The sequence below is a fragment of the Cardiocondyla obscurior genome, linkage group LG08, assembly GCF_019399895.1.
Source record: "Cardiocondyla obscurior isolate alpha-2009 linkage group LG08, Cobs3.1, whole genome shotgun sequence".
Classification (NCBI taxonomy): domain Eukaryota; kingdom Metazoa; phylum Arthropoda; class Insecta; order Hymenoptera; family Formicidae; genus Cardiocondyla; species Cardiocondyla obscurior.
Window position 1 is genome coordinate 6,492,860 of NC_091871.1, and position 25,582 is coordinate 6,518,441.

At 36.7% G+C, this 25,582-nt stretch overlaps 4 protein-coding genes across 10 annotated transcripts in view; 1 reads left to right on the forward strand and 3 right to left on the reverse strand.

The window, feature by feature from the left end:
- Positions 1–25,582, forward strand: part of Gad1 (glutamate decarboxylase) — a 43,873-nt gene that overhangs the window by 1,700 nt on the left and 16,591 nt on the right. Inside the window, exons 1-3 of one of the 5 annotated variants that reach the window (XM_070661173.1) lie at positions 20,688–20,964; positions 22,481–22,569; positions 23,198–23,288. The exons of 1 other annotated variant lie outside the window; for it this stretch is intronic. In XM_070661173.1, coding sequence (XP_070517274.1) covers positions 22,513–22,569; positions 23,198–23,288 — 148 coding nt within the window. In that variant the 5' untranslated portion in view covers positions 20,688–20,964; positions 22,481–22,512. Of the gene's footprint in view, positions 1–20,687; positions 20,965–22,480; positions 22,570–23,197; positions 23,289–25,582 lie in introns of those variants that run through there. 3 more of the 5 variants (XM_070661174.1, XM_070661175.1, XM_070661177.1) reach the window with 3 other exon arrangements.
- Positions 7,436–9,343, reverse strand: Eth (ecdysis triggering hormone). Of its 2 annotated transcripts, XM_070660598.1 has the most exons (4): positions 9,241–9,343; positions 8,909–9,096; positions 8,448–8,704; positions 7,436–8,338 (listed from the first exon to the last, which is right to left on the reverse strand). In XM_070660598.1, exons 1-4 carry the CDS (start codon positions 9,284–9,286, stop codon positions 8,269–8,271), a joined length of 561 nt encoding a protein of 186 aa, XP_070516699.1. In that variant the 5' UTR covers positions 9,287–9,343; the 3' UTR covers positions 7,436–8,268. The 2 variants fall into 2 exon arrangements, with proteins under 2 accessions (XP_070516699.1, XP_070516698.1); XM_070660597.1 differs by lacking the exon at positions 9,241–9,343 and having other exon boundaries at positions 8,909–9,200.
- On the reverse strand, positions 10,609–12,968 carry Sifa (neuropeptide SIFamide). 2 transcript variants are annotated; one of them, XM_070660599.1, is made up of 3 exons: positions 12,928–12,968; positions 12,124–12,277; positions 10,609–10,975 (listed from the first exon to the last, which is right to left on the reverse strand). In XM_070660599.1, the coding sequence occupies exons 2-3, from the start codon at positions 12,251–12,253 to the stop codon at positions 10,881–10,883; spliced, it is 225 nt and encodes a 74-aa protein (XP_070516700.1). In that variant the 5' UTR covers positions 12,254–12,277; positions 12,928–12,968; the 3' UTR covers positions 10,609–10,880. The 2 variants fall into 2 exon arrangements, with proteins under 2 accessions (XP_070516700.1, XP_070516701.1); XM_070660600.1 differs by lacking the exon at positions 12,928–12,968 and adding an exon at positions 12,492–12,808.
- On the reverse strand, positions 15,663–17,842 carry LOC139104551 (myb-like protein X). The gene is made up of 2 exons (XM_070660077.1): positions 17,658–17,842; positions 15,663–17,241 (listed from the first exon to the last, which is right to left on the reverse strand). The coding sequence occupies exon 2, from the start codon at positions 17,239–17,241 to the stop codon at positions 16,066–16,068; it is 1,176 nt and encodes a 391-aa protein (XP_070516178.1). The 5' UTR covers positions 17,658–17,842; the 3' UTR covers positions 15,663–16,065.

Sequence of the window (25,582 nt, forward strand, 5' to 3'; positions counted from 1 at the left end):
GTAAAAACGAATTTTTGATAAAATTATAACAATACCTACGATTTAGTAGTAGTCAGTTTGTAATAAAAAATTGTAGTCTTTGCAATTTAAATTTATTTAATAACTGTCGATGCGATAATATAGATGATTAGTACCTGTCGCTCAGTTTTATTAAACTGAAATTTTTTAGTCACAGTCCATTTATTTCGAAAGTAGTCGAGTATTACAACCTAGCTTAATTTTCACAGTTCCGCGCGCGTACGTGTGTGTGTGCTTTACCTTTTATGAAACGTTGTACCTTGTTTTCTCCTTCGAGCGCCAGGCGCCAACGTTTCACGCCTTCTCGGCTGTTGTCTTCTTTTTACATTTCTTTAGTCACGATCGTCTATTCTTTCTATCCACGATTTTTTTTTCTTTATTTTTATTTTTATTTTTTTTTTTTTACTTTGTGAAGAAGATTTCTAATGAAAAATTAATTTCTTTTTTTTACTTTAAGTAGTCTTTTCTCAGAGGATTAACGAATATTTCTAAAGGAAACATATAAAAGTATTTTGTAATCAATTCTCGTCTACTTAAAATTTTACAAAGTAAAGCAATGTTTTATTTTTACGCCTCGACATATATTTGCGTCGAAATACATTAAAATAAATAAGCCCGGCTTTGTAGAACGATACGCGTTTAGTGTTGGCGTTAAAATACGTGTCTCGAGAGCCAAAGTATCAGATACTATGTTAATAAAAATATCGCGCCGGCGAAGCAAATTATCTTTCTTAATATATAGCCACGCATTGGTTTACTGTCTTCGCCCGCGTTATCTCTCTCCTTCTCGTTCGCTGTCCGTTCGGGTCTTTCCCTCTTTCTTTTTCTTCACCTCGCCTATCCGCCTCGGTGCAAGTCATTCCAGAATAATTTATAACCCGAAGGATCGGCTAAACGGACCGACTAACTTAACTAAATGCCGTGCTAATTTCATTTAACGCCTGTACCTACGTCTCGTACGCCGGCCACGGGGGAGTTGTTTATCGAGCAGTTCCTGTACCTGTGTGGGCTCAGTCACCTTTCTTGCATTCTGCGCTCGCTATTTAACATTTCGATCAGTCCCGTGCGCCGCGACATTTTCTCTATTTTTATCATTTTTAATAAATTACAAATTATTTTATAAATATAAAAATAAGTTTTTTTTTTTAAACGTACTTAAATGCCTGGACACTTTCGTAACTTCGTAATACGTTCGAATATCTAAATTACTCTTTTTTATTTTAAATTGACGAACGGTCGAGATTTTGTAAAATTATTTCGGCGGGCTCGTCACTTAGAAGATTTCTGCTTGTTTAGCGAAATGCTTGAAAGCGGTCGCGCTTTTCTCTTTAATATCCATTTGGCTGGAAAAAAAAAAAAAACCGCCGTCGGTGCGAAGACAGTACTCTACAATCTCTTCATTCCTTTTTGGGCGGGTCTTTCGCGGAGACTTAGTGCCACTTCTCACGAGAAGCGGGAGGAAAAAAGGCGCAGCCCGATAGTTCCTTTCGCCACAGCAATGAAAACTGATTCAATGGCCTCGTTAATGTGTAGTTTTATCGATTTGGGCCCAGCATAAATTCCACGAGACTCTTTTTTCCCCTCTTCCTTTTTAAAGAAACATCACAGAAACGTGTGATTTGACACCTAGATGCGTTTAAGGAAATTACGACGCTGCCTCCTAAAGAGCGAGTGATATTAAGAGATTAGTTCGACTACTGCTTTATTCTCCGCCGAATTTATGAATCAATCAATAGGGCGATTATTTTGACGATAACGACTCTTGTTTAGGTAATATAGATATTTCGGGATTTTACGATATCTTCCCAACGAGATGCGATTTATTACGTCAGAAGAAGTGAACGAGTAAATAAAAGCAGAAAGAAAATTCACGATCCGAGACTTCGGTCTTATAATTGCTTTCGGTAAAATTGGAATAAAAAGAGAATTATTAAAAATTGAACAAATTTCTGTTGCTGCGGTTGTTTAAATTTAATTTGAGGGAAGACGAGCTTTCTCACTAAAAATCCGAAACTGATCGGCACAAATCGACAGTAAACTCCAAGAGAATCCCAGCGCTAAATTGCCCCACCGCCCTCTTCGAAATAATCACTCTTGAGAAAAGGGACCGACTTTCGAAGACTCTTCCTTTTTCTTTTTTTTTTTTATCCCCTTGAAGGAAACGTCATCTTCGGAGCCGTTTCCTGTCGACGACTAATGCGCCGAGTCAGGCGCCGCGTTGCTTTCTTCCATTCATGTTTTTCACGGGACGATTAATTGCCAGCGCTTGATAATATCAGTACGGTAGCGTCCTTTTAATGCTACTCATTCTTCTCAAGGTCGCATCTAAAATAAAAAGAAAAAAAAAAAATAACCGCAAATGAGTAAAAATATTAAAAGAAATAGAACACATTTTTGAACCTTTAAAATACTTTATGAAAATATCAAGAATATTAATAATTAAAAAAAATGTGATTATTTAGAATTTCTTTCAATTATAAAATTTGATACTTTTTTTTTCTTTTTTACAAAAAATATTTATCCGTTCGTACATATTATAAAAATATTCCAACATCCTTATAACTCGCACGCGAACGTTAAACGTAAAGGAACTTTTGCCAGAGCTTCCACATTAATTTCTTTCATTCGACTGCATATCGATTCGTTGATAATGTTCGAATGATTACGTAAAGAAAGAAAGGGATGGGGGTAGAGTATTTCGATAAAAGTATAAACAGCACGAGTACTGACAATGAGGCCAAGATTGACCGTACCAACAGTAGCAGGGATAGCTTTCGATTCCGTTGCAACTAACTGAGAAGGCTTTTATCTCAGCGAGGTGAATAAAGGACGGTGATTGCTTCTTTTTTCCTTTTTTCCCCTCCGGTTCACCCGTCGAGCCTCCGCCCTTCTTTTCCCCCCTTTTCTCTTTCACTCTCTCTTTCTTTCCTCGCGAGACGTCGCGCATCTCCGGCCGTCATTACACGGCATGACAAGGCGCCTCTGTTCCTGCTCCTCAGCTTCTCGCCACTTTTTCTGCTCCCTATTCTCGCGCCGTCTCTTCACACGCTTCTGGACGCGTTACGCCGACGGGAAGACAACAGCCGAGACGCACAATGATTGTCGCGGATGACTTGTATACGAAACGGCGACCTTCCGACCTCCCTCACGCGTCTCCCATTGTCAGGATCCATCGACGAGCCGCTAGCCGGGAGAGCCAAACTATTCGGACACGTCTGCACGATCATCGGAACGAAGAGGCGATTTATACGCGCCGCGCATGCTTCAATTATTATTAAAAAATAATCTGGCCGTTTTTAATTTTTCATAGTACAGTAAAATTGAATTACGTAATTACGTGTAAAAGCTCGCGTTCGATAACGTTGATAAAATCCTTTTGATTACAAAATTATTATTCGATATTGAAAAATAAGTATTTAGGTATTAAATCGCTTGTGGATTATTCCGCATTCACGGCAATCGAATGATCGAATCAAAGAGAGTTGATTTCTGGAAATCGTTCCTTATCGCGATGCACGAATTACGAATCGGGGGATCATGTCGTGCGCGGCTCGGCCTGCTCGACTTTCATGGAACTCTATCCGAGAGGAAGTCGGCACGGCAGGTCCTGCAGGTTTACGAGGTCCACACTTGTGCACTAATTGATCCGCGGCCGCCCGTCTGTTCTACCTGCGTGGATGAGAGGGCGGCACGCGGACGGAGGGACGGATACACGCAGGAGTGGAAGCCCGAGTCTGGCCAAGTACCAGGAACTGGGTCCTGGCTGGCAACACACGGTCCGCGCGGAGTGATTATGTGCTTTGAAAGAGGCGCCAGTTTCTCTCTTGTTCTTTCCCATCTTTTCCCGCGGTTTCCTCGCACTCTCGACGGCGGGGGGAATTTCTACGAGAATGAAGTCGCTCTCATTCAAACGAAGCCGCGCGGCCCTTCGAGCCCCGAAGCTTGACGCTTAGGTACGATTTAGCGACGCGAATCAATTTCAAAATTCTCTCTCATCTCCTTCGCACGCGTTAACCTTGCAGAGAACTCGGTACCTTCTCGATCTTTCATCACTTCGTCGACGTAGACAAATCCGTCCACGCTTAGTAGACGCGACGAGTGGCCGCGGAATATTCTACGATCAAGAGTTACTCCAGGCAGAACGTTTCCGTCGCGGTAGTTCCCGCGCGTGGCGGCTGCCTTTTTTTTTTTTTTTTTGTTTTCTTTTTTTTTCCTCTTTGTTCCTCCGTCCGGTAGACGAGATGAAAGAAACGTCAAAGAAATAGGGAAAATGTATACGCAAAGAGAAAGAGAGATGGGAAGCCGCGGGTCGGCAAACGCCAACAAGTTGGATGTAATAGGTCGCCCTGATCGGCGGCCTCTCTTCGTCTCTATCTTTCTCTATCTTTTCCTTTCTCTCTTTCTCTCGCGGAGCCACGGGTCGAGGAGAGCGAATCCGTTGCATGCCACAAATTGGCTCAAATATTTACGCAATTGGCATGATAACCGCATTACGTGATTATGTACGGTTGTTGCGCGCGATCCCGATGCTCACCCTCTCGTCCCATCATCAGCACCCCTCCGCCCACCCCTCTCCGCCCCGCCGTGCCTCCCGCGGCCCACCTCCACCTCCTCCATGACCTCCCGTATAAACGGCAAATCAGGGTTATTAAACGACCGCTCGCGGGACACGCATTGTTCGCGCTGGCCATGCAACTTCCGCCTCGAAGACCTTCCTGCTGGCGTCGCCCCTTGCTCCGCGACCGTTTTTCCGCCTGCGTTTGCCTCTCCGTGGTAAACACCATTTTTTTTCCATTTTTTTTACATACCAGATTCATCCTAGCAACGTTCTTTTAAAAACAGACGATTATTAAAATCGCATTCGGTATTCGCGTTGCTACGACGGCGCGGACGGATGGAGAGAAAAAAAAGAAATCTTGAGGCTGAAATTCAGGGGGTTTGCGTAGGAGTATTAACTTGTTTATTTTTGAATAGCGATATTATATTCGTGGATGAACCTTGATTCGTTTCGTTTGATTTTTGATAATTATGTATTTTATTAAAATACATAAATCGACTGTTTTTTATTGATTGATAATACGGTTTTTGGTGGGAATGAACATTTTACACTCCGCAGTAACAGATTGTTTATAAATACGATTATGTGACAGGATGAGAGAGTGGGTTGCAGCATTCGCTCGCCACCTATCGCTGTGCTTTTAGCGTGTCATATTCATTCCCGAACGGTGCAAAACATCAAGGCCGAAATGTAATAATCGGTCATTTGAATAGATTACTAAATACGACTGAGAAAATACCTACTCACGCAACATTGTACAGACTGCTGATCGGGCTGAAGTCGACTATGACTTGCATGAAAATTATCACGTGGTGTTTTTTTTTAAATCTTTTTTTTTGTTTTTATTTCACAAAACGCCACGATCGAACAGCGCGAATATTAAAGACGCGTTCACACTGCGGTACAGTTACGGAAGCACGCAGGAATTATCTCGCGTAAAACTAACTAAATAAAAATACGTTTGATATTTAATAAATTAATGAAAGGCGCAATATCAATTGGCGATTTAATTTTTTTTTTAAATATATTTTTCTATTTCGACTGGTATAAGAACAAATGACATAATCATAGTCCAGAAGCGTTTTTTGGGAGATAATCCAGAGTTACCGAACCCTCGCGCTCCCGTCGTCCCCCTTTCGAACGCGGCTGCCCCTAGGCCAAAGTTTTGCTCGGCGATTTCGCTTCGCCGGTTCGCCTCTTCCAAAATACAGTTACTTCAGCCGCCGATCCTAGCGTCGATCCGTTACGTAACACTCTATGGAAACGTTGTGTTGGCTTCGGGTCGGCACGGAGCGCGCGCGTTACGTGCGGTTTCCGCAAATTGCTACGTGCGAACCCGACCGAGCCGCGTCGACGTGACGGCGCCGTGATCCTTAAGATGAGATCCCGCGAGAAGACTCGTCCTCCGGCGTGCCCCGTGCCTCGCGGGGAAAAGCCGCCGCGGAAAAAATACAGCGCGGAAACCGCACGTGGCCGAGGAAAGCGGCGAGTAAAACGACGCTTCGCGCACGCATCTCGCGCGCGGTCATTACGCGAAAAGAGAACTACCGACGCGCGAAGAAGCTCCGCTGAAGGGATCGCATTTCAGGTTTTATCAAAATAGGCACCTTCGGCGCGCGATAAATAATTACCTGAATCGAACAACGTGCATAATTATTTAGAAAGTGCGCCTCGATGCGCGCAGTGGCTGTCTCGAAAGATACCGACGCACGCGAATTTTAATTGCGATCCGACAAAGAATTATTTTTTTAAGTATTTTCTTTTAAATACCTAAGCTCGTTATTTATTCAGGATTCATTGTTCAATATTATCTTCGCGGGAAGTAAAGTGGTTTTTACGCGTTCGAGGTATGCAAAGCCGGCAGAACTTTCGTCGGGCAAAAGAAAACTATGCGTATTAAAGATATATAAAACTGCATCTTCTCGAGTAACTCTAGCCGCAGGCAGTCGATATATATATATGTATATATACTTGTATTAAATCACGAAACTATTAACTAAAAGCTATACTTATCTTGAAGAGTAAACAGAGCTATACATGTTCAGTTATATTTAACCGAAGAAGTCGAAGCTATAAGATATACTTATGTCTCCCCCGTTCTTTAAAGCTGTTTTTAATTTATTGCTTAGCAAAAGTTGATTTATATATATCGCGAAGAAAATTTATAAACCCTGAGATATATCTTAATTCCTCTTTAATAATTTTTCTTCGACGATCGCGATGAGATTCGGGTCACTATGGCGAAGGAGCGAATTCGCTTTGCGATTACCGCGTAATGAATTAAAATTACGGGTTGCGGCGATGGGACGTAAACACGAAGTATCGTTTTAAAGGCAAGAATTATTGTAATTACAACAATTTATTGTTGCGGGGTACGGTGATTGGTATGAATTATTTCTTTATTCCATGGGTTGGTGGCGCTATCTTGCATTATCTTCTCTAAACATGTTTGATAAAGTGTCTAACTGGCGGCATCTTAGATCTCGGCACAGAACACTGTAATTTCACGTTTGCAGATCGATAATTTATTTGAGGATAAAGTCATTGCATAAATAACGAAAGATATTTATAATTACGTTTCATGCAATTTTATTTTAAATTTAAATTTTGTAAAAATATTGCAAAAAAAAAGAAACAAAAGTTATAAGATAAACGTTGTTATAAATTTGTAATAAATGTACAATTAATTTAAATAATTGTCTATAGTAAAATAATTTTTTTAATTAAAAAATAATTAACGTTTTGAAGAGTTTAAAAAAGAAAAAAAGAAATTGAGGGTATTGATCTTCATATGATACAAGAATCGTTGAGTTTATCTACGGTGGAATACTTACCTTAGTGTGAGCTAATGTTATGAAAATTCCTTATCATAGTATCTAATTTATTCGCGCTTGAATATTTTATTATTTGTAAAAAAAAAATTATGGTTGTAGATAATTCTTTAATTCAGGATAATAAAATTGAAGGAACGAAAACGTGAAATTTTTTAGATATTACTTTTATTTTTTTAGATCGATATTTGAACATTAAAGAGTAGTTGTTAAAATAGTTTAATTACGAAAGGTACAATATTAAGAAACTGCTCATTCTAAACGACCACTATGTTCTCCATAAATAGACAAGTTATGCCAATACATTGTACATTATGCGCTGCACTTGCGAAACAAGTCATAGCTTAAAAGATTGACTATTTATTGGAATCTTCGAATTCGAGATAAAGAAATTAATTAGTAAGAGCGAAATTGGTAAATATAGTATAGTATAACGCCCGCATTTTGATTTTCTTCAAATTTAAAATATATATTTATTTTAATATATTTTAACTTTTATGAGAAGGAAACTTATCGCTCGATTCTTTTTCTTTTTTTACTTTAAAGTTTTTTTAATGCCGATAAGTATAAAAATATCAGTTTTTTTTATTTATCGACATTAAAAATTTTTTAATAAAAAATAAAAGAATTTAGTGACGATTTTTCTTCTCAGGAAAGTTAAAAGACATTAAAACAAACACATTTTCCAAATTTGAAGGAAATCTAAAGTGGGAGCGTTATCCTATATATTTGTCGCGAAATTACTTAACATTTTCGCACATATATAATTTTTAATTATTATTTCCCGTCACCATATAACAGCAAAAGCTGCGTAACATTTAACGTTCACGAAGTAACGATGTAACTTCTTCTGCGCTTTAGTTATTTTGCTGATGCGGTTGCCAATTCATTTCCGGTTCTTTTTTTCCTCTCCCACACTTCATTCTCGATACTTAAATCAAAGAAATCATTATTAGTTGTAGCAATGAAGGTTTTCGAATAATCATTATTAGTTGTTAGCATAACATTCGACATTGCATAAAATACAGTTTAAGACTTACTCGTCGCTGTCATCGCTCGAATATCCAGCTAATGTTCGCGTTAGTTCTTTTGGACCATAAATTGCCAATGGGAAATTCTGCCAGGTCCATTCTTCCACTAATAATAAGAAATAATTAGAAAATTGAAATCCCGCTAATATTATTTGATCGTGTATAAAAGAACATTTCAACGTACCTCTCGGAGAATAACTTATACGTCTTTTAGTTACGTCGGAAAACGTTTCATGCCCATCTAGTAGCGACGTAGGATTGATTGACTTGAAAAACGCAATTAAGAAATTATTAAAATTTTTTTTTTCAATTTATGTAAATTTATTTTTAATTAAATTAAATAATTTAACGCAGTAAACAGTTAAAATAAAATGATTTTAAATGGTATAATCAATGGTATAATCAAAATAATTAGTAAAATAATTAAATTTTTTATTTTTTAATTTTTTTTTGCAATAATATCTTATCACCTGTTGATTGCTTCGACCAATTCGGGGTATATGTTTCTCGGCTTTGTAGAAGAAATCTTCGAACCTTCCGCTTCGGCCTACTCTAGGCAGAGTAGGTATTTTAGCGATTTTCAAAAAGAACGCTGGTACTTCTTCCGCCAGGGTGGTATTTTCGCAAACCAACAGTGCAATAGCTCCAACGAGGAAAACTAAATTATATTTATACAAAAAAATAATATTAAACACTTTACCATAAAATAAGCAGAACATTCTTATAATACGATACACTTAAATAAACTTCTGTACCAAACATATTATCTTTACGCAGCGATACGTAATAACAATTAACTTACTATTAAAGAAAAAACTTTGGACACGTCGAGTCCTTTGCAGCGTCATCTCGGGAAAAAGTCGCAATTAAAACGCCTGCAATAAATCGCGTGCGAATTAGTCGTCGAGCGCAGCTTCCACCTTCTTTCGGTCGTCACATCACACTGATTAAACGTCTTAGAATCGGTCGCGGGAAGTTATTCCCGTGCGCAAACGAGCGCCGATCGACGTGGCATTCTCGATTGCGGCCGATACGCGAGTGCCATAGAAACCCCAGCCGATACCCGCGAAAGGGATATGCGTCTCGCAAACTTTCGGTGAACACTGAGCGATCTTTCGCGCGCATACACGGCTTCTTCCATTACCGCGTAGAGTGGACCCAGAGTGCTCGAGGATTGTGGGCGAAGGAGAATAGACGACGAGAGGTTTGCACCGCCGTGAAACCCCATCGCGTTCGAATCACGTTGACTGTTTGCTCCCGTTTGTGTATCGCGCCCCGGGAATATTCAGTCATGCGTTCCGCGCGAAGTAAAGTGCATTCTGTAGAATCATTTGCCGTTGTAAGACGTTACGAGAGATGTTTGACGTGCCGTTGCACGGGCAAATAAAAATTTTGCCGGAAATACCGCCGAGGGATCGATAACGCCTCCGCCGTGGAATTGAAAAATCCTAAACGCGAATAAAATCCTTTCACGGCTGCTTGAAATTAAAATGTCACTCTAAGACAATCCCAATAAAAAAAAAAATAAAATAAAATAAAATAAAGGAAATAATGATAATAATTTTTACAACGTCACTGTTTTGATTTTTAAATAATAATTATTACTTTTGTTACGAATGGCGAATAAAATTATTTTAACCGAAGCCCTCGAACCGTTTGCTTTAAAATTCTTGTAAGAGCGCATATTATATTCATGCGACATTTCCTTCTCGGAAAATGTAGAAAAGATGTTGGTTATTCTAATTTGAGGCAACGGGGATTTAATGGTAGAAACTGTGGGATTTTTCACGATATCTCAGAATGTGATAAAAATGTCGACGCGAATCGAAATAGTAAAGGAAAATATTTCTTACCTGAAAGTAAACTGCAATGAGCTTAACTTCATCAGATCCGGAGTATTTATACTTGATTGTAAAGTAATTAAATATGTAGTTCGTGTACACCTTGTAAATTAACGCGAATGTCTTCAACGTTGCCTGTTTTCTTTTTATAGAATAGACTGCTACCCTTATCCAGGCAGGTGAACAGTACGTGCTTCTCATATAAAATTACTTTCAATCTACATTTAACTAAGTTTCAATGAACTCTTATAATTACTCGAATTACACAAGCTGAATATTTGACGTATGCGATAAATACGAGAAGGGCGCAGTAATAAAAGTAATATTAATTCGCTTTTAAAATCATAGTATTTTATTTAAGGCTTCGCTCCTGATAAAGAAAAATCGTAGAAGCATGAATAATCGTAACTACATTATTAATTGAATATAAATTACAATCAGATATGGTACATAATGTAAAAATTATTTATAGAAAATAATGTGACGAAACTTTCAAACGTACAACTGCCTATCTTGCCTCGCGAGAGTTCGGTTAATTACATCGTTTTACAGATCGATCAGTCGGCGAGAATCGTAGATTATCTCGGTCGGTTTTTCATCTTCAGTTGGACTCTTGACGTGACAGCCAAGCGCTGTTGCAAGTTTCGCTGGCGATCTCGCAAATAGCTGACAGAGCGCGGCTGGTAACTTCATAGTCTGAAGAGAAATATACAATTTATTAATCGTCTTTTTTTGAGAAATAGTAAAATAAAAAATTTATCAAGCGGTGATCGGCGGACGAGTTTTACAAATGCAGTTTATTTTCAAATAGAGATATTTTTAAAAATAGTAAAACTCTGCGAATGGTTTTATGATACGCAAACGTGGGAGGAACAAATCGTTTTAGGTTTATAGTAGGTATTGCGACATATGTATAAGCTATAACAGACGAAATTAATTTATTCATGCAATGGTATGAGGTGAGCTTTAAGAAACTGGTATTTATTTATTTATTTTTTTTTTTTTGCCAATAAATCGCGGAGATATGCGTTCTCATTTTTTTTTTTTTTTTTTTTTTTTTTTATTTTATTTTAAATATACGTTCGCATATTAATTATTTACCTTACTTAGGACGGAAATTACAAATTCACCTAATCGACGAACACCGTTTTTTACCGCGTATTAGTTTACATGTGTGTGAATTGACCTTACGCAATTCTCGACTGCCGAATTCGTCGGGCAAACCGGTTCCTGCCGCTCGCCACCCGCGCGTCTTTCACCATGCAAACTTGGAGTTCTGAACTGCCGATCAGACGTTAACACACGCACGTACTCACACTACCGTGACGGTCGACGGGTCCGGCAAATTCGGCAGTCGAGCACGTGTTAGATAGGTCAGAACGCGCAGTAGACTTTTAGTACGCGGCGAAAAACTTTTAGATATCTTAGCTTTTCTAGCTCGTTATTAATTAGCAATAATTATTTAATACTTAGTATTATGTTGAATACTCGTATTCAACATAATCTCCGATATAATACTCGGTTTATAAATCCTTTTATAACGCGTTAAACTGCGGATAGGTAAGCGGGTGAGATAAATAAACAAAGCACGACGGCCGGTCGTCGAGCATCACTCGCACAACTTGAAATCATAACACCTGTATTCCCTTGCCGGTAAACGGCACGCAAATTATTAGCGCAGAAAATAATAAAAGTGAAATTGACATTTAATCTCGCGGCACAAAGTGACCCAAATAAAACAGAAAAATTAGTATCGCGGTAAAGTGGCAGGAATAAAATTTCTACTTCTTAAATAAGAAGACGTCTTTATAAATATTTTATAATAAAGTGAACCTTGCACTTACCGGTTACAGTAATAGATCGTTTGCCGAATATGCTGCCGTTGAACGGTGGTTTCTTGTAAGCGGCATTTGCGCTGATAACGAAAGCTATCATGATAACGGCGAGAGCCAAGAGAAGTCGGATGGAAACCATGTCGGCGCGTTGGTTGATTCTCGTCTAAAAGGAATAAAAAAAAAGTATCTATTTATTCTCTACAACCACAAACATTTATAGTTGTTATCTTTATTATAGAATAAATTTCTATAAATATAAAAATTATTGCAGACGATAAATATTGCAGACAATAAATATTGCAGATAATAATATTAAAAAAAGATAAAAAGGGAATTTTGTAGTTAATAAATTTTTATGTAAGACGGTGGAAGCTTACTCTCTATCGGGCGAATAAAAAAAAACTTGCGTTGATTCTTAGGAGTTCAGTCACTGAATATTACGAGCCACGTAAAAGCTGCGAGCTTTTATACTCGGGGAAACGATTCGAAGACAAATGTTCTATCAAACGCAGTCGACCTACATTATTTGCAAGTAATGTCACGGGTTCGTCCAAGGGTATTGATTTGCCATAAAATATCAAAATTTGTAATAACTGATGATGATCAGCTCGCGGGTAAAAATAACATAAAATTACTCTGTGAAATTGAAATGTTATTGAAACGAGAAATATTTTAATGTATGAAAGGCCAGATTTCTCTTGCTTAAGAATTTATGAAAGTTTGCATATACAAAAATAAAATTAAAAAATATATTTTAAATATTAGTAATATACATATATCAATTAATCTTAAAACAAGAAAGTTGTCTTTTACCTGAACAAACGGGATGTGTTCGAGAGATAGATGATACTCGGACTGGTGCTTCTTCGGTGGCTGAATCAGCTTTTATACGAGAGTAAGTCTATGCTACGAGACTATGGCGTGTGAAAAAAAAAAGTAATAAGCTATCACAAAGTGTAATGTAATTGAAGACCAGACTGATTGCTTTTTACTTTAGGGAAATAAAATCTGTTCCGGTCGCGTCGTATAAACCGTGTATTAAAAGTAGTAACTGAATCATGTCTTTTAATTTTCCTGAGAAGGAAAATCGTTGGTCAATTCTCTTTTTTTTATTAAAATATTTTTTAATGTGAGTAAATAAAAAAAGTCAAATTTATGATTTTAAAAATACCGCACATGCGTTATTCTCTGTTACATAAAACGGAGAATCGTTATTTATAATAAAAAAATGATGAGTAACAACGTCTCTCTATATTATACATATAGCAGAAAATAATACATGCGCTGTATCTTTTTAATCATAAATTTGATATTTTTTTATCTATCGGCATTAAAAAAATCTTTTAATAAAAAAAGAAAAAATTGATCGACGATTTTTCTTTTCAGGAAAGTTAAAAGACATTAAAACAAACGCAATTTCTAAATTTTTATAAAAATTATGTAGGCGCGTTTTTTTATTTTTTATTTTTAACTTAAAAAATATAAATATTAATGGAATTAAACAAGTGTCTTTATCTATCGTTGATATGAAATTTCTGGAGCTCAGTATCATCTTTGTCACCGATGAGAGGTATCATTACACTTCTCCTAGTTACTACTATTACTGTAGTCGATAAAAGATTTTGCCATACTTTCAACTTTTGGTATATTATTATTTTCAAATGCTGACAATATTAAAAAAAAATTATTATACTAACGCTGTTGGCAAATTACTTTAATTTTTTTTTTTTAAAGAATGGGTATACAGATAATAATGGAATTTTTACAGTTATAAACATTGTTTTTATTATTCTCTTATTAAACATGTAATATACATTAAACTTTTGTGACAAGTACATAATTGTAATGAGCGATTGTTACAGACTATATAATTAATAATAGACAAATGCAAGAAGTTTGATTAACGTTACGTTATTATAATGTACTTTGTCCCTTTACGTTATTATAATGTAATGGAATAATATGAATATTTATTTTAATGTAATTGATATATGTATATAACTAAGTGACTTTATATAAACAATTTTATATATTAATATAAGACAAATTATTAGAGTTAAATTTAAATCCCACTCTCGGCAATCGATCGACATTTAAATATGAATATTTAATTAAAACATAAATTAAATATGCATTTAATTACAATTTTTCTCTAAAGCGTTCAATATGTAACTCTCTTTTTAATCGTTGCTCTTAGGTTTTCACAAACAGATATACAGTAGTTTGCTGGATTAAAGAGTTACATGATTGACGATGAATATATTTATCGATTGATAACCGAGAGCATGATACGATTGAGAATACATCGCGGGCATACTAGAGACTACGTCTTATTGTCGTGTCACAACTTTTTTTCCCTCTTAATTCGGCATTACGAACACGTCGTCGATTACTCGCTAGACAATCGGTAAATAAGTTATTTTTACAATATTTAATAGACTCACGTTCAGGCGGCAGTCGATGACGCATTCGTGCCGGACAAGACTTATCGCGCTAAACAACGAATAAATTATCGTACGCTTCATTAATATACATTTATAATTACTTGAATATCACTTACGATTTTATATAAAGCTATGACTAAAGAATTAACTCGACTACACAGTGGAAGACGTGGATTTTGTTTTATTTCCGCTTAAGTGCTTATTTAGCGTATCCTACGGTTGTATAAAAATTATTAATCGCTTTTGATAAACTAATTGATTAACGCGAGAATATGCACGTGCATATCATGCGCACATATAAGTAGAATTTATTGCATAATACACATATTACACATTAGTGTCCTGTTCACACGTCGCAGGTCGTCCAACCGAATTTTTATTATTCGCCAAAGTTTATTTATCAGGTAACAATTATTCATTTTTATTTGTAACTATCGTCGATTAGAGAAAAACGTTTTTATTCAAATTGCAGAAAATAAACGGTATAATAAATGCCAGCTTCTCAAAATTGTATAAGACTCGCTGTAACATTGTAATATATTGTAATAGCAAAGGAAATTAAATATATTCAATTATATGTATTTATCATGACCGTATTTTGTTGCATAATTAGGTTTCTTTAGGAAAAATATGTTATTAAAAATATCGCTAAAGGATTTTTATATACGATGTCGAGATTAATGGAAACTTCATCGTTGCACTCGAAAATCGAAAAAAGAAATAAAAAAAAAAAAAAAACGTGTAACGCAATCGTGTGAACTGGACTTGTGTAGAACTCTCTTAAGCCTAAAGCAATTACAATGTTAAATACTAAGTGAAAAATCTTATCGTTATATTATAATCATGAAATTAATATTTCGTAATCGTATCGTTGCAATTATATACACATAAGTACCATGAAATTTAATGTACATTAAATGTTGTCGTTAATCTTCTTAGAATTCTTTCAGTAATTATTTCATTTGCTTATATATTTTTGTTTAAAGATTTTTATTTCGATTTTATTCGAGAATAGCTTTGCGGAAATTAGAGTGAAATTCGACAAATGTATATAAGTAGGTATAAAGATATAAACGCACATATAAAGTGGAGGAATATAAATAGTATATATAAAAAGTACGTGTATATTAAAAATAGAAAAATACAAATTTGTTTATAAATGAAACGGCGGGTAGACAGGCAAACTGAGACTTTATGCAGCTTACTCCGATTATTTCAATTTCATAGTGATATTATGTAATTTTTAAAATTACGCATATTAAAAAGTATTACGACGCATAACATTTTTTTTTTTTTAATTACTGAATAATAATTTATTTAATTCGCCTGCGTGTTAGAATTATTATTATACATCAAAATATTAAAAAAAAAAGAACAAAAAAGACAAAATTATAAAGAGAGTAGAAAAAACATCGGCGAAAAATTTAATACAATGAATTTCTGAATCAATTAAACTACAAGATATGTAAATCCATGTCCTTTGCGCGAACTTCGTTCCGCTAGATTTCTACCCAATTTTAACAACTATGTTAGGCAATTGTTTACAATTGCATATATTATTATAATTACTTTTGACTTTGCAAAGCATCTTGCACGCGTCTATTGCTTCGTTAACCGCCTGTTTACCAATCGCTTTAAAGTCGTCTTCCTGGTTTAGAATTAGCGTTTTATCGTCGCTGGTACACGTACGTTTATCCGTTGGTTCCTCGTCCTCCGTTTTAGATAATTCTTCGTGCTTCGGTTCATCTTCTTTTTGTAATATTGCATCGTTGTCGTCGAGCCTTTTTTTTATTATTTCTTCCTCTGCCATTTGGTACACTTCTGAGATCACTTCCGGGATCATTTCTGGGATCACTTCCGGGCTGTACGTCATCGATTCTTTCAATTGTGGTAGTTCCTCGTCGTACATTTTCAAATCATTATTTTCAATCTCTTCCTCTTTCTTAGGCTCTTCTTCTATCTTATAATCTTCCTCTTTTTTAAGCTCGTTCTCTTTTTTAAGCTCTTCCTCTTTCTTATTCTCTTCCTGTTTCTTATCCTCTTCCTGTTTCTCGAACTCCTCCTGTTTCTTATCCTCCTCCTTCATTTCGTCTTGGATCAGTTCAAATTTGATCGGATCCGGAGCGGAATAGTTCTCACTTACGGACTTGCATGCTTCCACGAGCTTACCTTCGGTGAGATCGAGATCCGAGGCAAACAGCTCCTTATGTATATCGCACAGTATGAACGTGTCGAGGGGCGATGACAGAATCGTGGTCAGAATATCCTTCGATATCTCGTTGACCAAGAAGTTGAGCCGCCAGGTTTCGTGTAGCCGCATGGTGCTCGGGTTCGACGGTGCCGCGGTGTCGCAGTTGCATCCTAAGCTCGATTGGATGGACGATCTCAATGCGAAACAATTAACTTCCGAGGAAACCGACAACACGTCGCCGCACAGTTTCATGCAGTGGCTGGCAATAACCCATGCCTGGTGCTCGTCGCTTTGGGACTGGAGCTCGCAATTTACTTTAGGATATCGGGGAAATAGGACCGGATCCCGTTCTCGCTCGGATTCAGTCTCTGCCCCGGGATTGCAGAGCAGGGCGCAAGCGTCGACCATGATAGCCCTTGGCACGCTCGCGGCGCGGCCCACCACCGCCAAGAGGAGCGCCAAGAGGAACACCCAACGGAACGTAGGCGTCATCTGAAAATGATGGCTAATCAATATTCTAAAGGGGAGCGGAGCGGAGCCCCCGCGTTCCGATGCTGACTTATCGGAAGGGGCATATGGCTAAGGAGGAATTCCTGGAGTCTGACCGCACTATCGCGCAGTATACACCCGTGAGCACCGGTACGGGATTCGATAGCCGCTGTACATATGTTAGATATACGAGATACGTAACGATCGATACAATTATGAGATCTTAAACGATGCAATTAATTTGTGGAATGTCGTATTATATTTCTTCGAGGGTTTTATTTCGTTTTTTTTTTTGTTTGACTCAAAAATCCGACGAATTATGAGGAGAAGTTTATTTCATTTGTTTGAGAAATATCTCAATTCATTATTAAATGATATCGTTAAATAACGTGGGGGGTTTTTTTTTCTTTTTTACTTACTTTTAACGGTAGAAAAGGTCCTGTTTCTGAATCGCTCAGTGCAAAGATGAAACGTTGTGAAATAAATATCTGATCTTTAAGTAGTTATCGATATTCCTTTTGATTCGGAGAGCTCGTTGAAAGTGACTTTTGGTCACAGAGAGATACACACTTATGTCGACGTCCAAAATACAAATATCTATTTCGATACTCGGTTGATGGCTTTATAGCTTTAATGCGAAACAGGGACGATTTTAGGATTGGCAGTGCCTGGTGCAAATTAATACCTTTACGTCTTTTCTTACGCGGAATAATCTAAATATTTTTTTAATTAGTAAGAAGTTCCAAGTATTGTGCCAAGAATGGCTTCGAAGTTCATTAATTAATTTGCAAGATATTAATAAATATACATTTCTTCGTAATTACGTTATTAATATTTTTAATAATAAAGTTTCTGAAAAACTAAAAACTCATACAAAAACTTATATCGTACTCTACGGTTTATACATTAAACTTTCTTCGTTATTACCGGCTCCACGCAATTTTTCCAAATAATAGTCGTTTCTTTTATTTAATTTAAAAATTAATTATAGTCTTATATTTCCATCTTAGTGTCTCGAATTTTATTCCCAGGACAAGAAAGTATTCGTACAGACCTAAATCGTGTTCCCAAGCAACCCTGAGTGACCTTACTTAATCATAACAAGTCGGTAGCTTGCGTTAACACAAAGAATGTTTCGATGAACGGTTTAAATAAAGTCAGAATATACGTTAACATTAAATATCTATCAGTAATATTATAATTTATAATAGTAAGTGTATTAAATTATTAACATTGAAACAAGCTTTAAGATTACAATTGCAGAAATGCTAATTTTTTATTCTTACTCAAGTTCGAATAATTCGAGATCGCATAAAGATTATACGTATTTTAATATCGATCTGCTCTTTTTATTCTTCTTTTTATTCTCCTTTTAAATTACGTATTGTAAAATGTCAAAAGCGACGTAAAGGTATTATCATAAAACCATGTCGGCAACTTTTTAATGGTGGAAGAATTTACGCAAATCCTTTTCCGAATGTTGAACAATGTCAATACAATCTCAAGCTCTCCAAAAGACGTAGAGGAAACCGTTAGCGTCTTCGTGGTTGAGTCGTTCTCTCTTTCAAGAGCGAAAGGTGGATACCGGGATCGATGCTGTCCGACTACGCGGTTCCATTAAATCGGCGACCTTCTCGTCTACCTGCCATTTATGATAGAATAACTTTGATCTTCTCTTAAAACAGTCGTCTCGAGTTTGTAGCTCGGGTACGGCTCGCGAAAACTTTGCGCTAAAGCTTTTCACGCAACGACAACGCCTCGTTCTCGATGACGTGTCAAGCCGATTTGACGTGCTTGAACAGCGGCATTGTTTCGAAACACAAATACCGTCTTCCATCGGTGATTGCCGAAGTTCACGAGCACGACTGTTTAATCGAAATGATAACGTTACGGCTTAGCAAAATTAATTTTACGAACGTCACAGTTAAATAATAATCGTAATATAATCTGTTGCGTATTTTGTGGCACGAATGATTTTACATATAATATATCTCGCGTGTATTTCGCGACGCGTACTTTCCAGCGCGGAAATTTATCTAGAAATACATTTGCATCCTCGTGTAAATCCTAATTTAAATTTTGCTCGTTGTTTTTATCTCTTCGCGAGCTCGAAACATTAGTGCGGTATTACGAGGGCTGTAAGTTCTCGTGTTACATCGGTTGGCGTTCGCGTTTGAGGATTTACACGCCTACGCGAGGCGCAAAACATATCGGCGTCAATGAGAGAGAAACGCGCGTTACGCTAGTTACGATCCTGGCCCTTTCTAGGTCTCGTCCTGTCCTCCACCTACAACGAAGGACGGAGGATGGTATTGATTAAATTCACGGACGGCCATTTTGTCCCGGCGTACCATTGGCTGCCGTCCATTTTGTCCTTTCCACCACCTCCGGTGTAACCATAATCGTTTCTTCCTCTTCTAGTACCGTTGTCCCTGTTTACCTACCTGTTCCTGTTCTTCAACCCCAATCCACCCCCGTAGCACGCCCGAAGACGCAGGCGTCGCGACATTTTCCGCGGAAGAAATCGGACAATCAGCAATTAGATTCTTCCATGGTAGCCCGTTTCGCATCCTAATGAGCGCTCTGTTTCTGTTCTAGATGTACGTTGAAGATATGAACTTCAACATCGTCAATGGCAGATAAATTTAACCTTGATTGCTGGTTTAAAATTAATTTATAGAGAAATTGTAATATAATTTATTTGCTCGATGTTGAATTTTATTTTTGATAATTTGTGATTTACGTAAACATTTTTCTTTCTTTCTTTCTTTCTTTCTTTTTTTTTTTTTTTTATTGAAAGAAGAGAGACAACTGTTTCTTTTGCAATATTATTTTAGAATTAGAAATTATATTAATTTCTCTCTTTAATTAATTATTTTTTTGATGCTCATTATCTTGCTCTTGATCTGTTTGAAATTGATGGCTTCGTGTTTCGTACATTTGTTATCGAGCTTTCTCTGAAAAGCGAAGATGTTAGAAAGACGTGACGTTTGCATTTTTGAGGGAACTTCTAAATCTATTACTCTTCGAAGAAAAAAATCTATTTTAAATTTTGGCCCGTCTTTATCAATCATCACCGGTGTCGAGAAACTGAGCCTTCTCATTTCTCGAGTATCTTTTCGTTTCACTGGAGTCTAGGGGAGCGAATTGAATAACACACAAAAGTGTCGATAGCGGGATTGTTTCACCACGAAAACCGTACGCGGCTAGGATAAACAAAAAGGAGTCCGGGAACATAAAAAAAAAAAGAAAAAAGAAAAAAATGAACAAGAAGAGAAATTGGCATACTTGCTTTCCTTTGCCCTCTTCTTCCCTCTGACGTCAAAATGTGACGTTCGCGTCGGGATTGGTGGTGTGGCGACACGCCCTGGGGTCCACCACTATGTTTCACCTATAACTCCCACCAGTCACAACTGGACACGACCACGCCTACGCAAAAGCACCCCTACTGGGAAGGGTGGCTGCGTAGGTTGCGCGAGTGAAACTGGGTCAGGCAGACTCGAGGCAGGCCGAGTCAGGCCGAAGCTCGAGAGTCGTCCAGGCGTTTTCCGTACGAAGCAGTCCCTTGGAAACCACCCTGAAGCCCGTCGTCGCTTCGCCACTCCATTGGAATTTTACCCTTAAAACTTACGCTTGTTCGGCGAGAAAATCTAGCTCCCACTGAGACCGCAAGTTGAGCCCACCCCAGCCCGTAAAGATTTGTCGGAGGAAGAAGGCGGCAGTTAAGTGAGTACAAGGCAAAGATCATATCGGAAGGTAGACGATTTTCTTCTTCTTAGATCGCAATCAATTTTTTATACAATGTATGTTTATGCAGTTACCGAGGAATGTTTTAAAGTTTGGCAACGTATCACTCTGTGTCTCTTATTAAAAATATCATAAGTTAAAATTGAAAAATGTGTAAGATTAAAATAAATTTAAACTATGTATTTACTTTTATTTAATTAGAATTTAATTAGAAAAATTGTTAAACACTCAGTAAATCAGTTAGGTGTACGTAAAATTTAATTTCAAAATTTTTTTAATATTTATTATGTCGCAATAAATTATTCTATCTGCATGTAAGAATAATATAACATAACTATTTAAAAAGAAAAGTGATTTTTTACGAGAAAACTAAAGCGGTATTTAAAATATAAAATTATACGGTTAACAATATAATATTTAAACAATTTTTTAATTAAAACTTTACTATTAACAAAACAGTGCGTTCTATTTATTTGTCGAAACTTTCTAAAAACTATAAAATATAAATTATGCACGCGTGTTCTTTTATATTAAAAAAAATCAACTCTTTCCCAATACATTCATTTATCATGCATGTTTCATAGACATTTTAATCTCTTCTTCACATTATCTTTTAATGCACGTTTCAATGTTCTATAAGGAAATCGGTGGATGTCTTTCGGATTTTTTTCAGCTATTTCTCACGCTTCCAGGACCGCTCTATTGATTCAGAGAGCAAAAGCGATCTGATTATTTGAGAAATTTAAAGAGACTGCCTTTTAAACTTAGAACACAAAGTGCCATAACCTGAAATTTGTTCAAGTAAATTTAATAAACTCATTTAGCAATAAACTAGATTAAAAAAATTATTTTTTAATTTATCGCATCATGCTTGTACATCAAATTTTTATTAATGGAAGCACGCGACTGATTATATATAATTCTGCGTTTTTTTATTGTATTTTTTTCATTTAAAACTTTTCTTCTTAGACTTAAAACTTTGTCTTCTACTATTTTTCTCAAGAATTTATTTTAATAGATGACGTTAAGCATGAAATTCTTGACGTACTTAAAAGTTACCTTCTGCACTTGCTTTAATGAAACCTTCAATTTTATAGTACAACGTAAGTTAATTGTATGCCACGTTACATATATGTATATTTTTTTTTGCAGCTTTAAAAATTAATTTTAGACCGTTAATGTTAGGCTTACTTTCATTGTGAAAACACTCACGTTTTACTATGAAAGAAAGAAATAAATAAGTCGATTAACTTGGGATGCTTACGATATTTATCCGCCGCAATCGTGAAAGTGCTAAGACCTTTGTGTTCTAAAAACTTAATCAGGGAAAAAGACTACGAAACTGCTCTCTGTCCATGTTTCTTCGGTCGCTCGGCCTGCCGCGGTTATCACGGCGATTATCGCTTAACAATTTCGCAATCACGCTGAAACTCGCCGAAGACTCGACGCCGCAGTACGTCGTGACTGAAGCGAAACCTATTGTTGATTGTTGTAGGAACTGTTGAGGCGAGGGACACAAGCAGAGACATGGACAATGTGCAAATGATCGGCACTAAAATCACAGCGATCAAGGAATACTTATATGTAAGGCATCCACATTGCACATCATTCATTACCGTTTGCTCATGTAGTGAGATCAACGTTGACAGCGCCATTAAAATCGCCTGATATTTCTGTCTCGTTAACAAAGCTATTACCTCGGTAACGTGCCTTGGCTTTAATCGGTCGTTCCAATTAAAATAAAAAAAAAAAAATATATGTATGTACGTAAATAATATTGCATATAAATAACATTTAAGTTTTAAGTGTCAAGCAAGTCGAAACTATCCGCGATAATAGTTGACACTTGTGGACAATTAAATGATATCACCATATGCGCATATATTATTTGACGAGCTAATCGTCGAGCATAATATGGCGGAGGCACTGTCGACAGAATCTGTCTCATCGATTTCAATCGTAACTGCAATTGGGGATTCTTAACTCGATCGTGTTAATTCCTTGATTTTCAGCAAGCGGTTGCCGATAATTGTAACAATTAATACGGCTAGCTTTATACATGCGGATTAAATTTAAGTCGGTTCGATTAAAAGTCCTAGCTGAAATAGTCACTTTTAATGCTTGCCGAAAAATAAATCCGATTAAATAAACATCGCGCGAGTGCAAAGTGTATTCTTAAGAAGAGAGATCTTTGTTGTGCTTTGGATTTCAGAACTTCGCACGAACGCACTCGCCCACCAGACTAATGAGCTCCGAAAACACTTACTCGCTCTCTAAAGAGCATTGCAACTTGAAGTATTCGGGTAAGTGACAATTGCGAAAGCACGTTGCTTACAGTTAACTTTGATTAGCGTTTGTTGCATGCGAGCTCGACGTTGAGACGAACATCGCGAGTAATTCAATACGAATGCCGCGATGCATGAACCGCCGCTTTCTTTGTTCTCGAATAAAAATTAAAATTATAATTCGGTATTATCCGGAAACTTGGAGCTGCCGCGGAAGGGACGAATTTGCAGCGACGTGTTCTATATTAGACGCGGGCTTGGCTTTTTGAGAGCAAAATCCAAGAGTCACAATATTGTCCTGATTCCGGTGCGGCCCGTCGATCGGAAGGGTGCATAATAATAGAGGATTTAGAATTATTCCAAAGAGGTTGGTAGGTGCCGAGTGGCTGAGGACAGATTACACGCCGCAGGGACGACGGAAGGGTTTGTCGTCCTCGCGTCGTTTGGGAAGTGTTAGCTGGCGATAACAACTTGCGCGTGCCGCCCGTGGGCGTACGAATATTTAAATGGATCCTCGGGCCGAAAAGATAATCGTCATTTCGAACGCGCGGCCTCGCGTAAAAAATAAAGATTCTATTTAGGAACGCGCAAGTAAATTACATTCCAACGCAAAATCTGCAGTATTACTATAAATTAAGGTTGTAATCCGGGTTATAAATCGGCGTAACTAATTGCCGCGTGTAACAACCCTCAGAAGGCTCTTTGATTAAAGTCGAAACGCGAGGGTCCAGACGCATCTGGTGCCAAACGACTAGTGTTCGCGACGAATATATCTGCCTCAAACTCGATGACCCATTTGGAAAAAAAAAAGAAAAAAAAATCAATGAGACGTCGCGAGTAAGAATTCGAATTATAATAAAATAATGTATGCAGTTTGAAACAATTTATTTAAATAGATATTTAGACGTTTTTTTTTTTTTTTTGCTGTTACATAAAGTATTAATTAGTAAATGGAGCAGACGCCAAAATAATAAAGCGTAATGATATTTTAAGCTACTGCTATCGGCTTATTTGTATCTCGAAAAGTGCTATAAACCTTGAGAAAAAAGGCGCAGGTTTTTGGACATTAGATTGATGGAGCTGGATTAGCTGGATCCGACCACTGGAAGCTGGGGATTTCCCTTGTCTAACCATAGGCTCAAGGCGATTCACCATAAGTTTTCATCCCTCTTTTTCGTAATCAGCTTTTATTCAACAGTCTGACGATTATTGAAAAACTTATCGATCGAAGGAAGCAAAAAATAAAAAAATTACTATTATTTATTAAAGAATTGTCGTTAAAAATTTTTATAAATTATTTCTTACTTAAATTCTAGCTTGAGCAGATTTATTATATTGTTTAAACATTTATTACAATTATTATTTATATTTAAATTATACTAAGAAAGCATAATAACGTGTCGAAAAATGTATAATATTCTGATTTTTCTTTTTATATAACTTAAAATAATAATATGTATCTTTTAAATGTTAAAAAAAAAAAAGAAACTAAGAATATGAGCGTAAGTTTATATTTGCACGAGATTTCAGTTGCGTCGCTGTTTTAAAATGCTAAATAATAATTTGAAAGCTAAGCCTTATAGCAGCTTGGCTGTTTATCCATGGGATCACCTTAATGCAATGGAAAACGAGGGGATGCTTACTTCATGGGATATTTTATGGTTGCTCCACGATAGAAGGACAGTTCAATTTACCCAGGATTTACCACGAGTGCATTGAAATGTTCTCTTGCAATGACTTTGTTCTGTCTTTATTGAATCCATTTCTTTTTAATGACACAGCTATATATATGTTATTATCAGAAAATATTGTAATTGCTTTACGGAAGCTGTTGGTATTTTTATTAATTTTTTTTTTGTATAATTTTATATAAAACCTGTGTTTTTATGTTTTTAAAAATATTATAATAACGTAAAGCTTAAGCTGAAGTAACACATGTTTGCGAAATAACTGCATTTTGCATGATTTTTATAATACGATGAGTTGCATGTTATTTTATTAATGGGTGGACATACTGTCGAGATGTCAGAAAGGATTTGCTATGAGGAAGAGAAAGAAGAATGCATAAGATGGTGTCATCCCACCAAACAAGTGAGAGTGTGTCAATATAGGTCTATACTTTCAATTGTTTGATGAGGTGAAATCATTCTAATCGCGCGTTATCTGCGAGGACGCTAACGAAATCATGATGGTAGGTCGAACAATTAATGAAGTAAAAGAGACTGTGTCGATGCGGTATCGATTGCTACAGTAGAAGAGATTTCACTTGATCCCAACAATTAGAGAGTTATCGTAGTTTCTTGCATTGTATT

Coding starts and splice junctions, on each gene's coding strand:
- Sifa (XM_070660599.1), bottom strand. CDS start 12,253: ATGGTTTCCATCCGACTTCTCTTGGCTCTCGCCGTTATCATGATAGCT. Junction 10,976..12,123: donor ACGATCTATTACTGTAACCG/GTAAGTGCAAGG, acceptor ATTTCTCTTCAG/ACTATGAAGTTACCAGCCGC.
- LOC139104551 (XM_070660077.1), bottom strand. CDS start 17,241: ATGACGCCTACGTTCCGTTGGGTGTTCCTCTTGGCGCTCCTCTTGGCG.
- Eth (XM_070660597.1), bottom strand. CDS start 9,157: ATGTTCTGCTTATTTTATGGTAAAGTGTTTAATATTATTTTTTTGTAT. Junction 8,705..8,908: donor TTGGTCGAAGCAATCAACAG/GTGATAAGATAT, acceptor GCGTTTTTCAAG/TCAATCAATCCTACGTCGCT. Junction 8,339..8,447: donor TCGAGCGATGACAGCGACGA/GTAAGTCTTAAA, acceptor CTTTGATTTAAG/TATCGAGAATGAAGTGTGGG.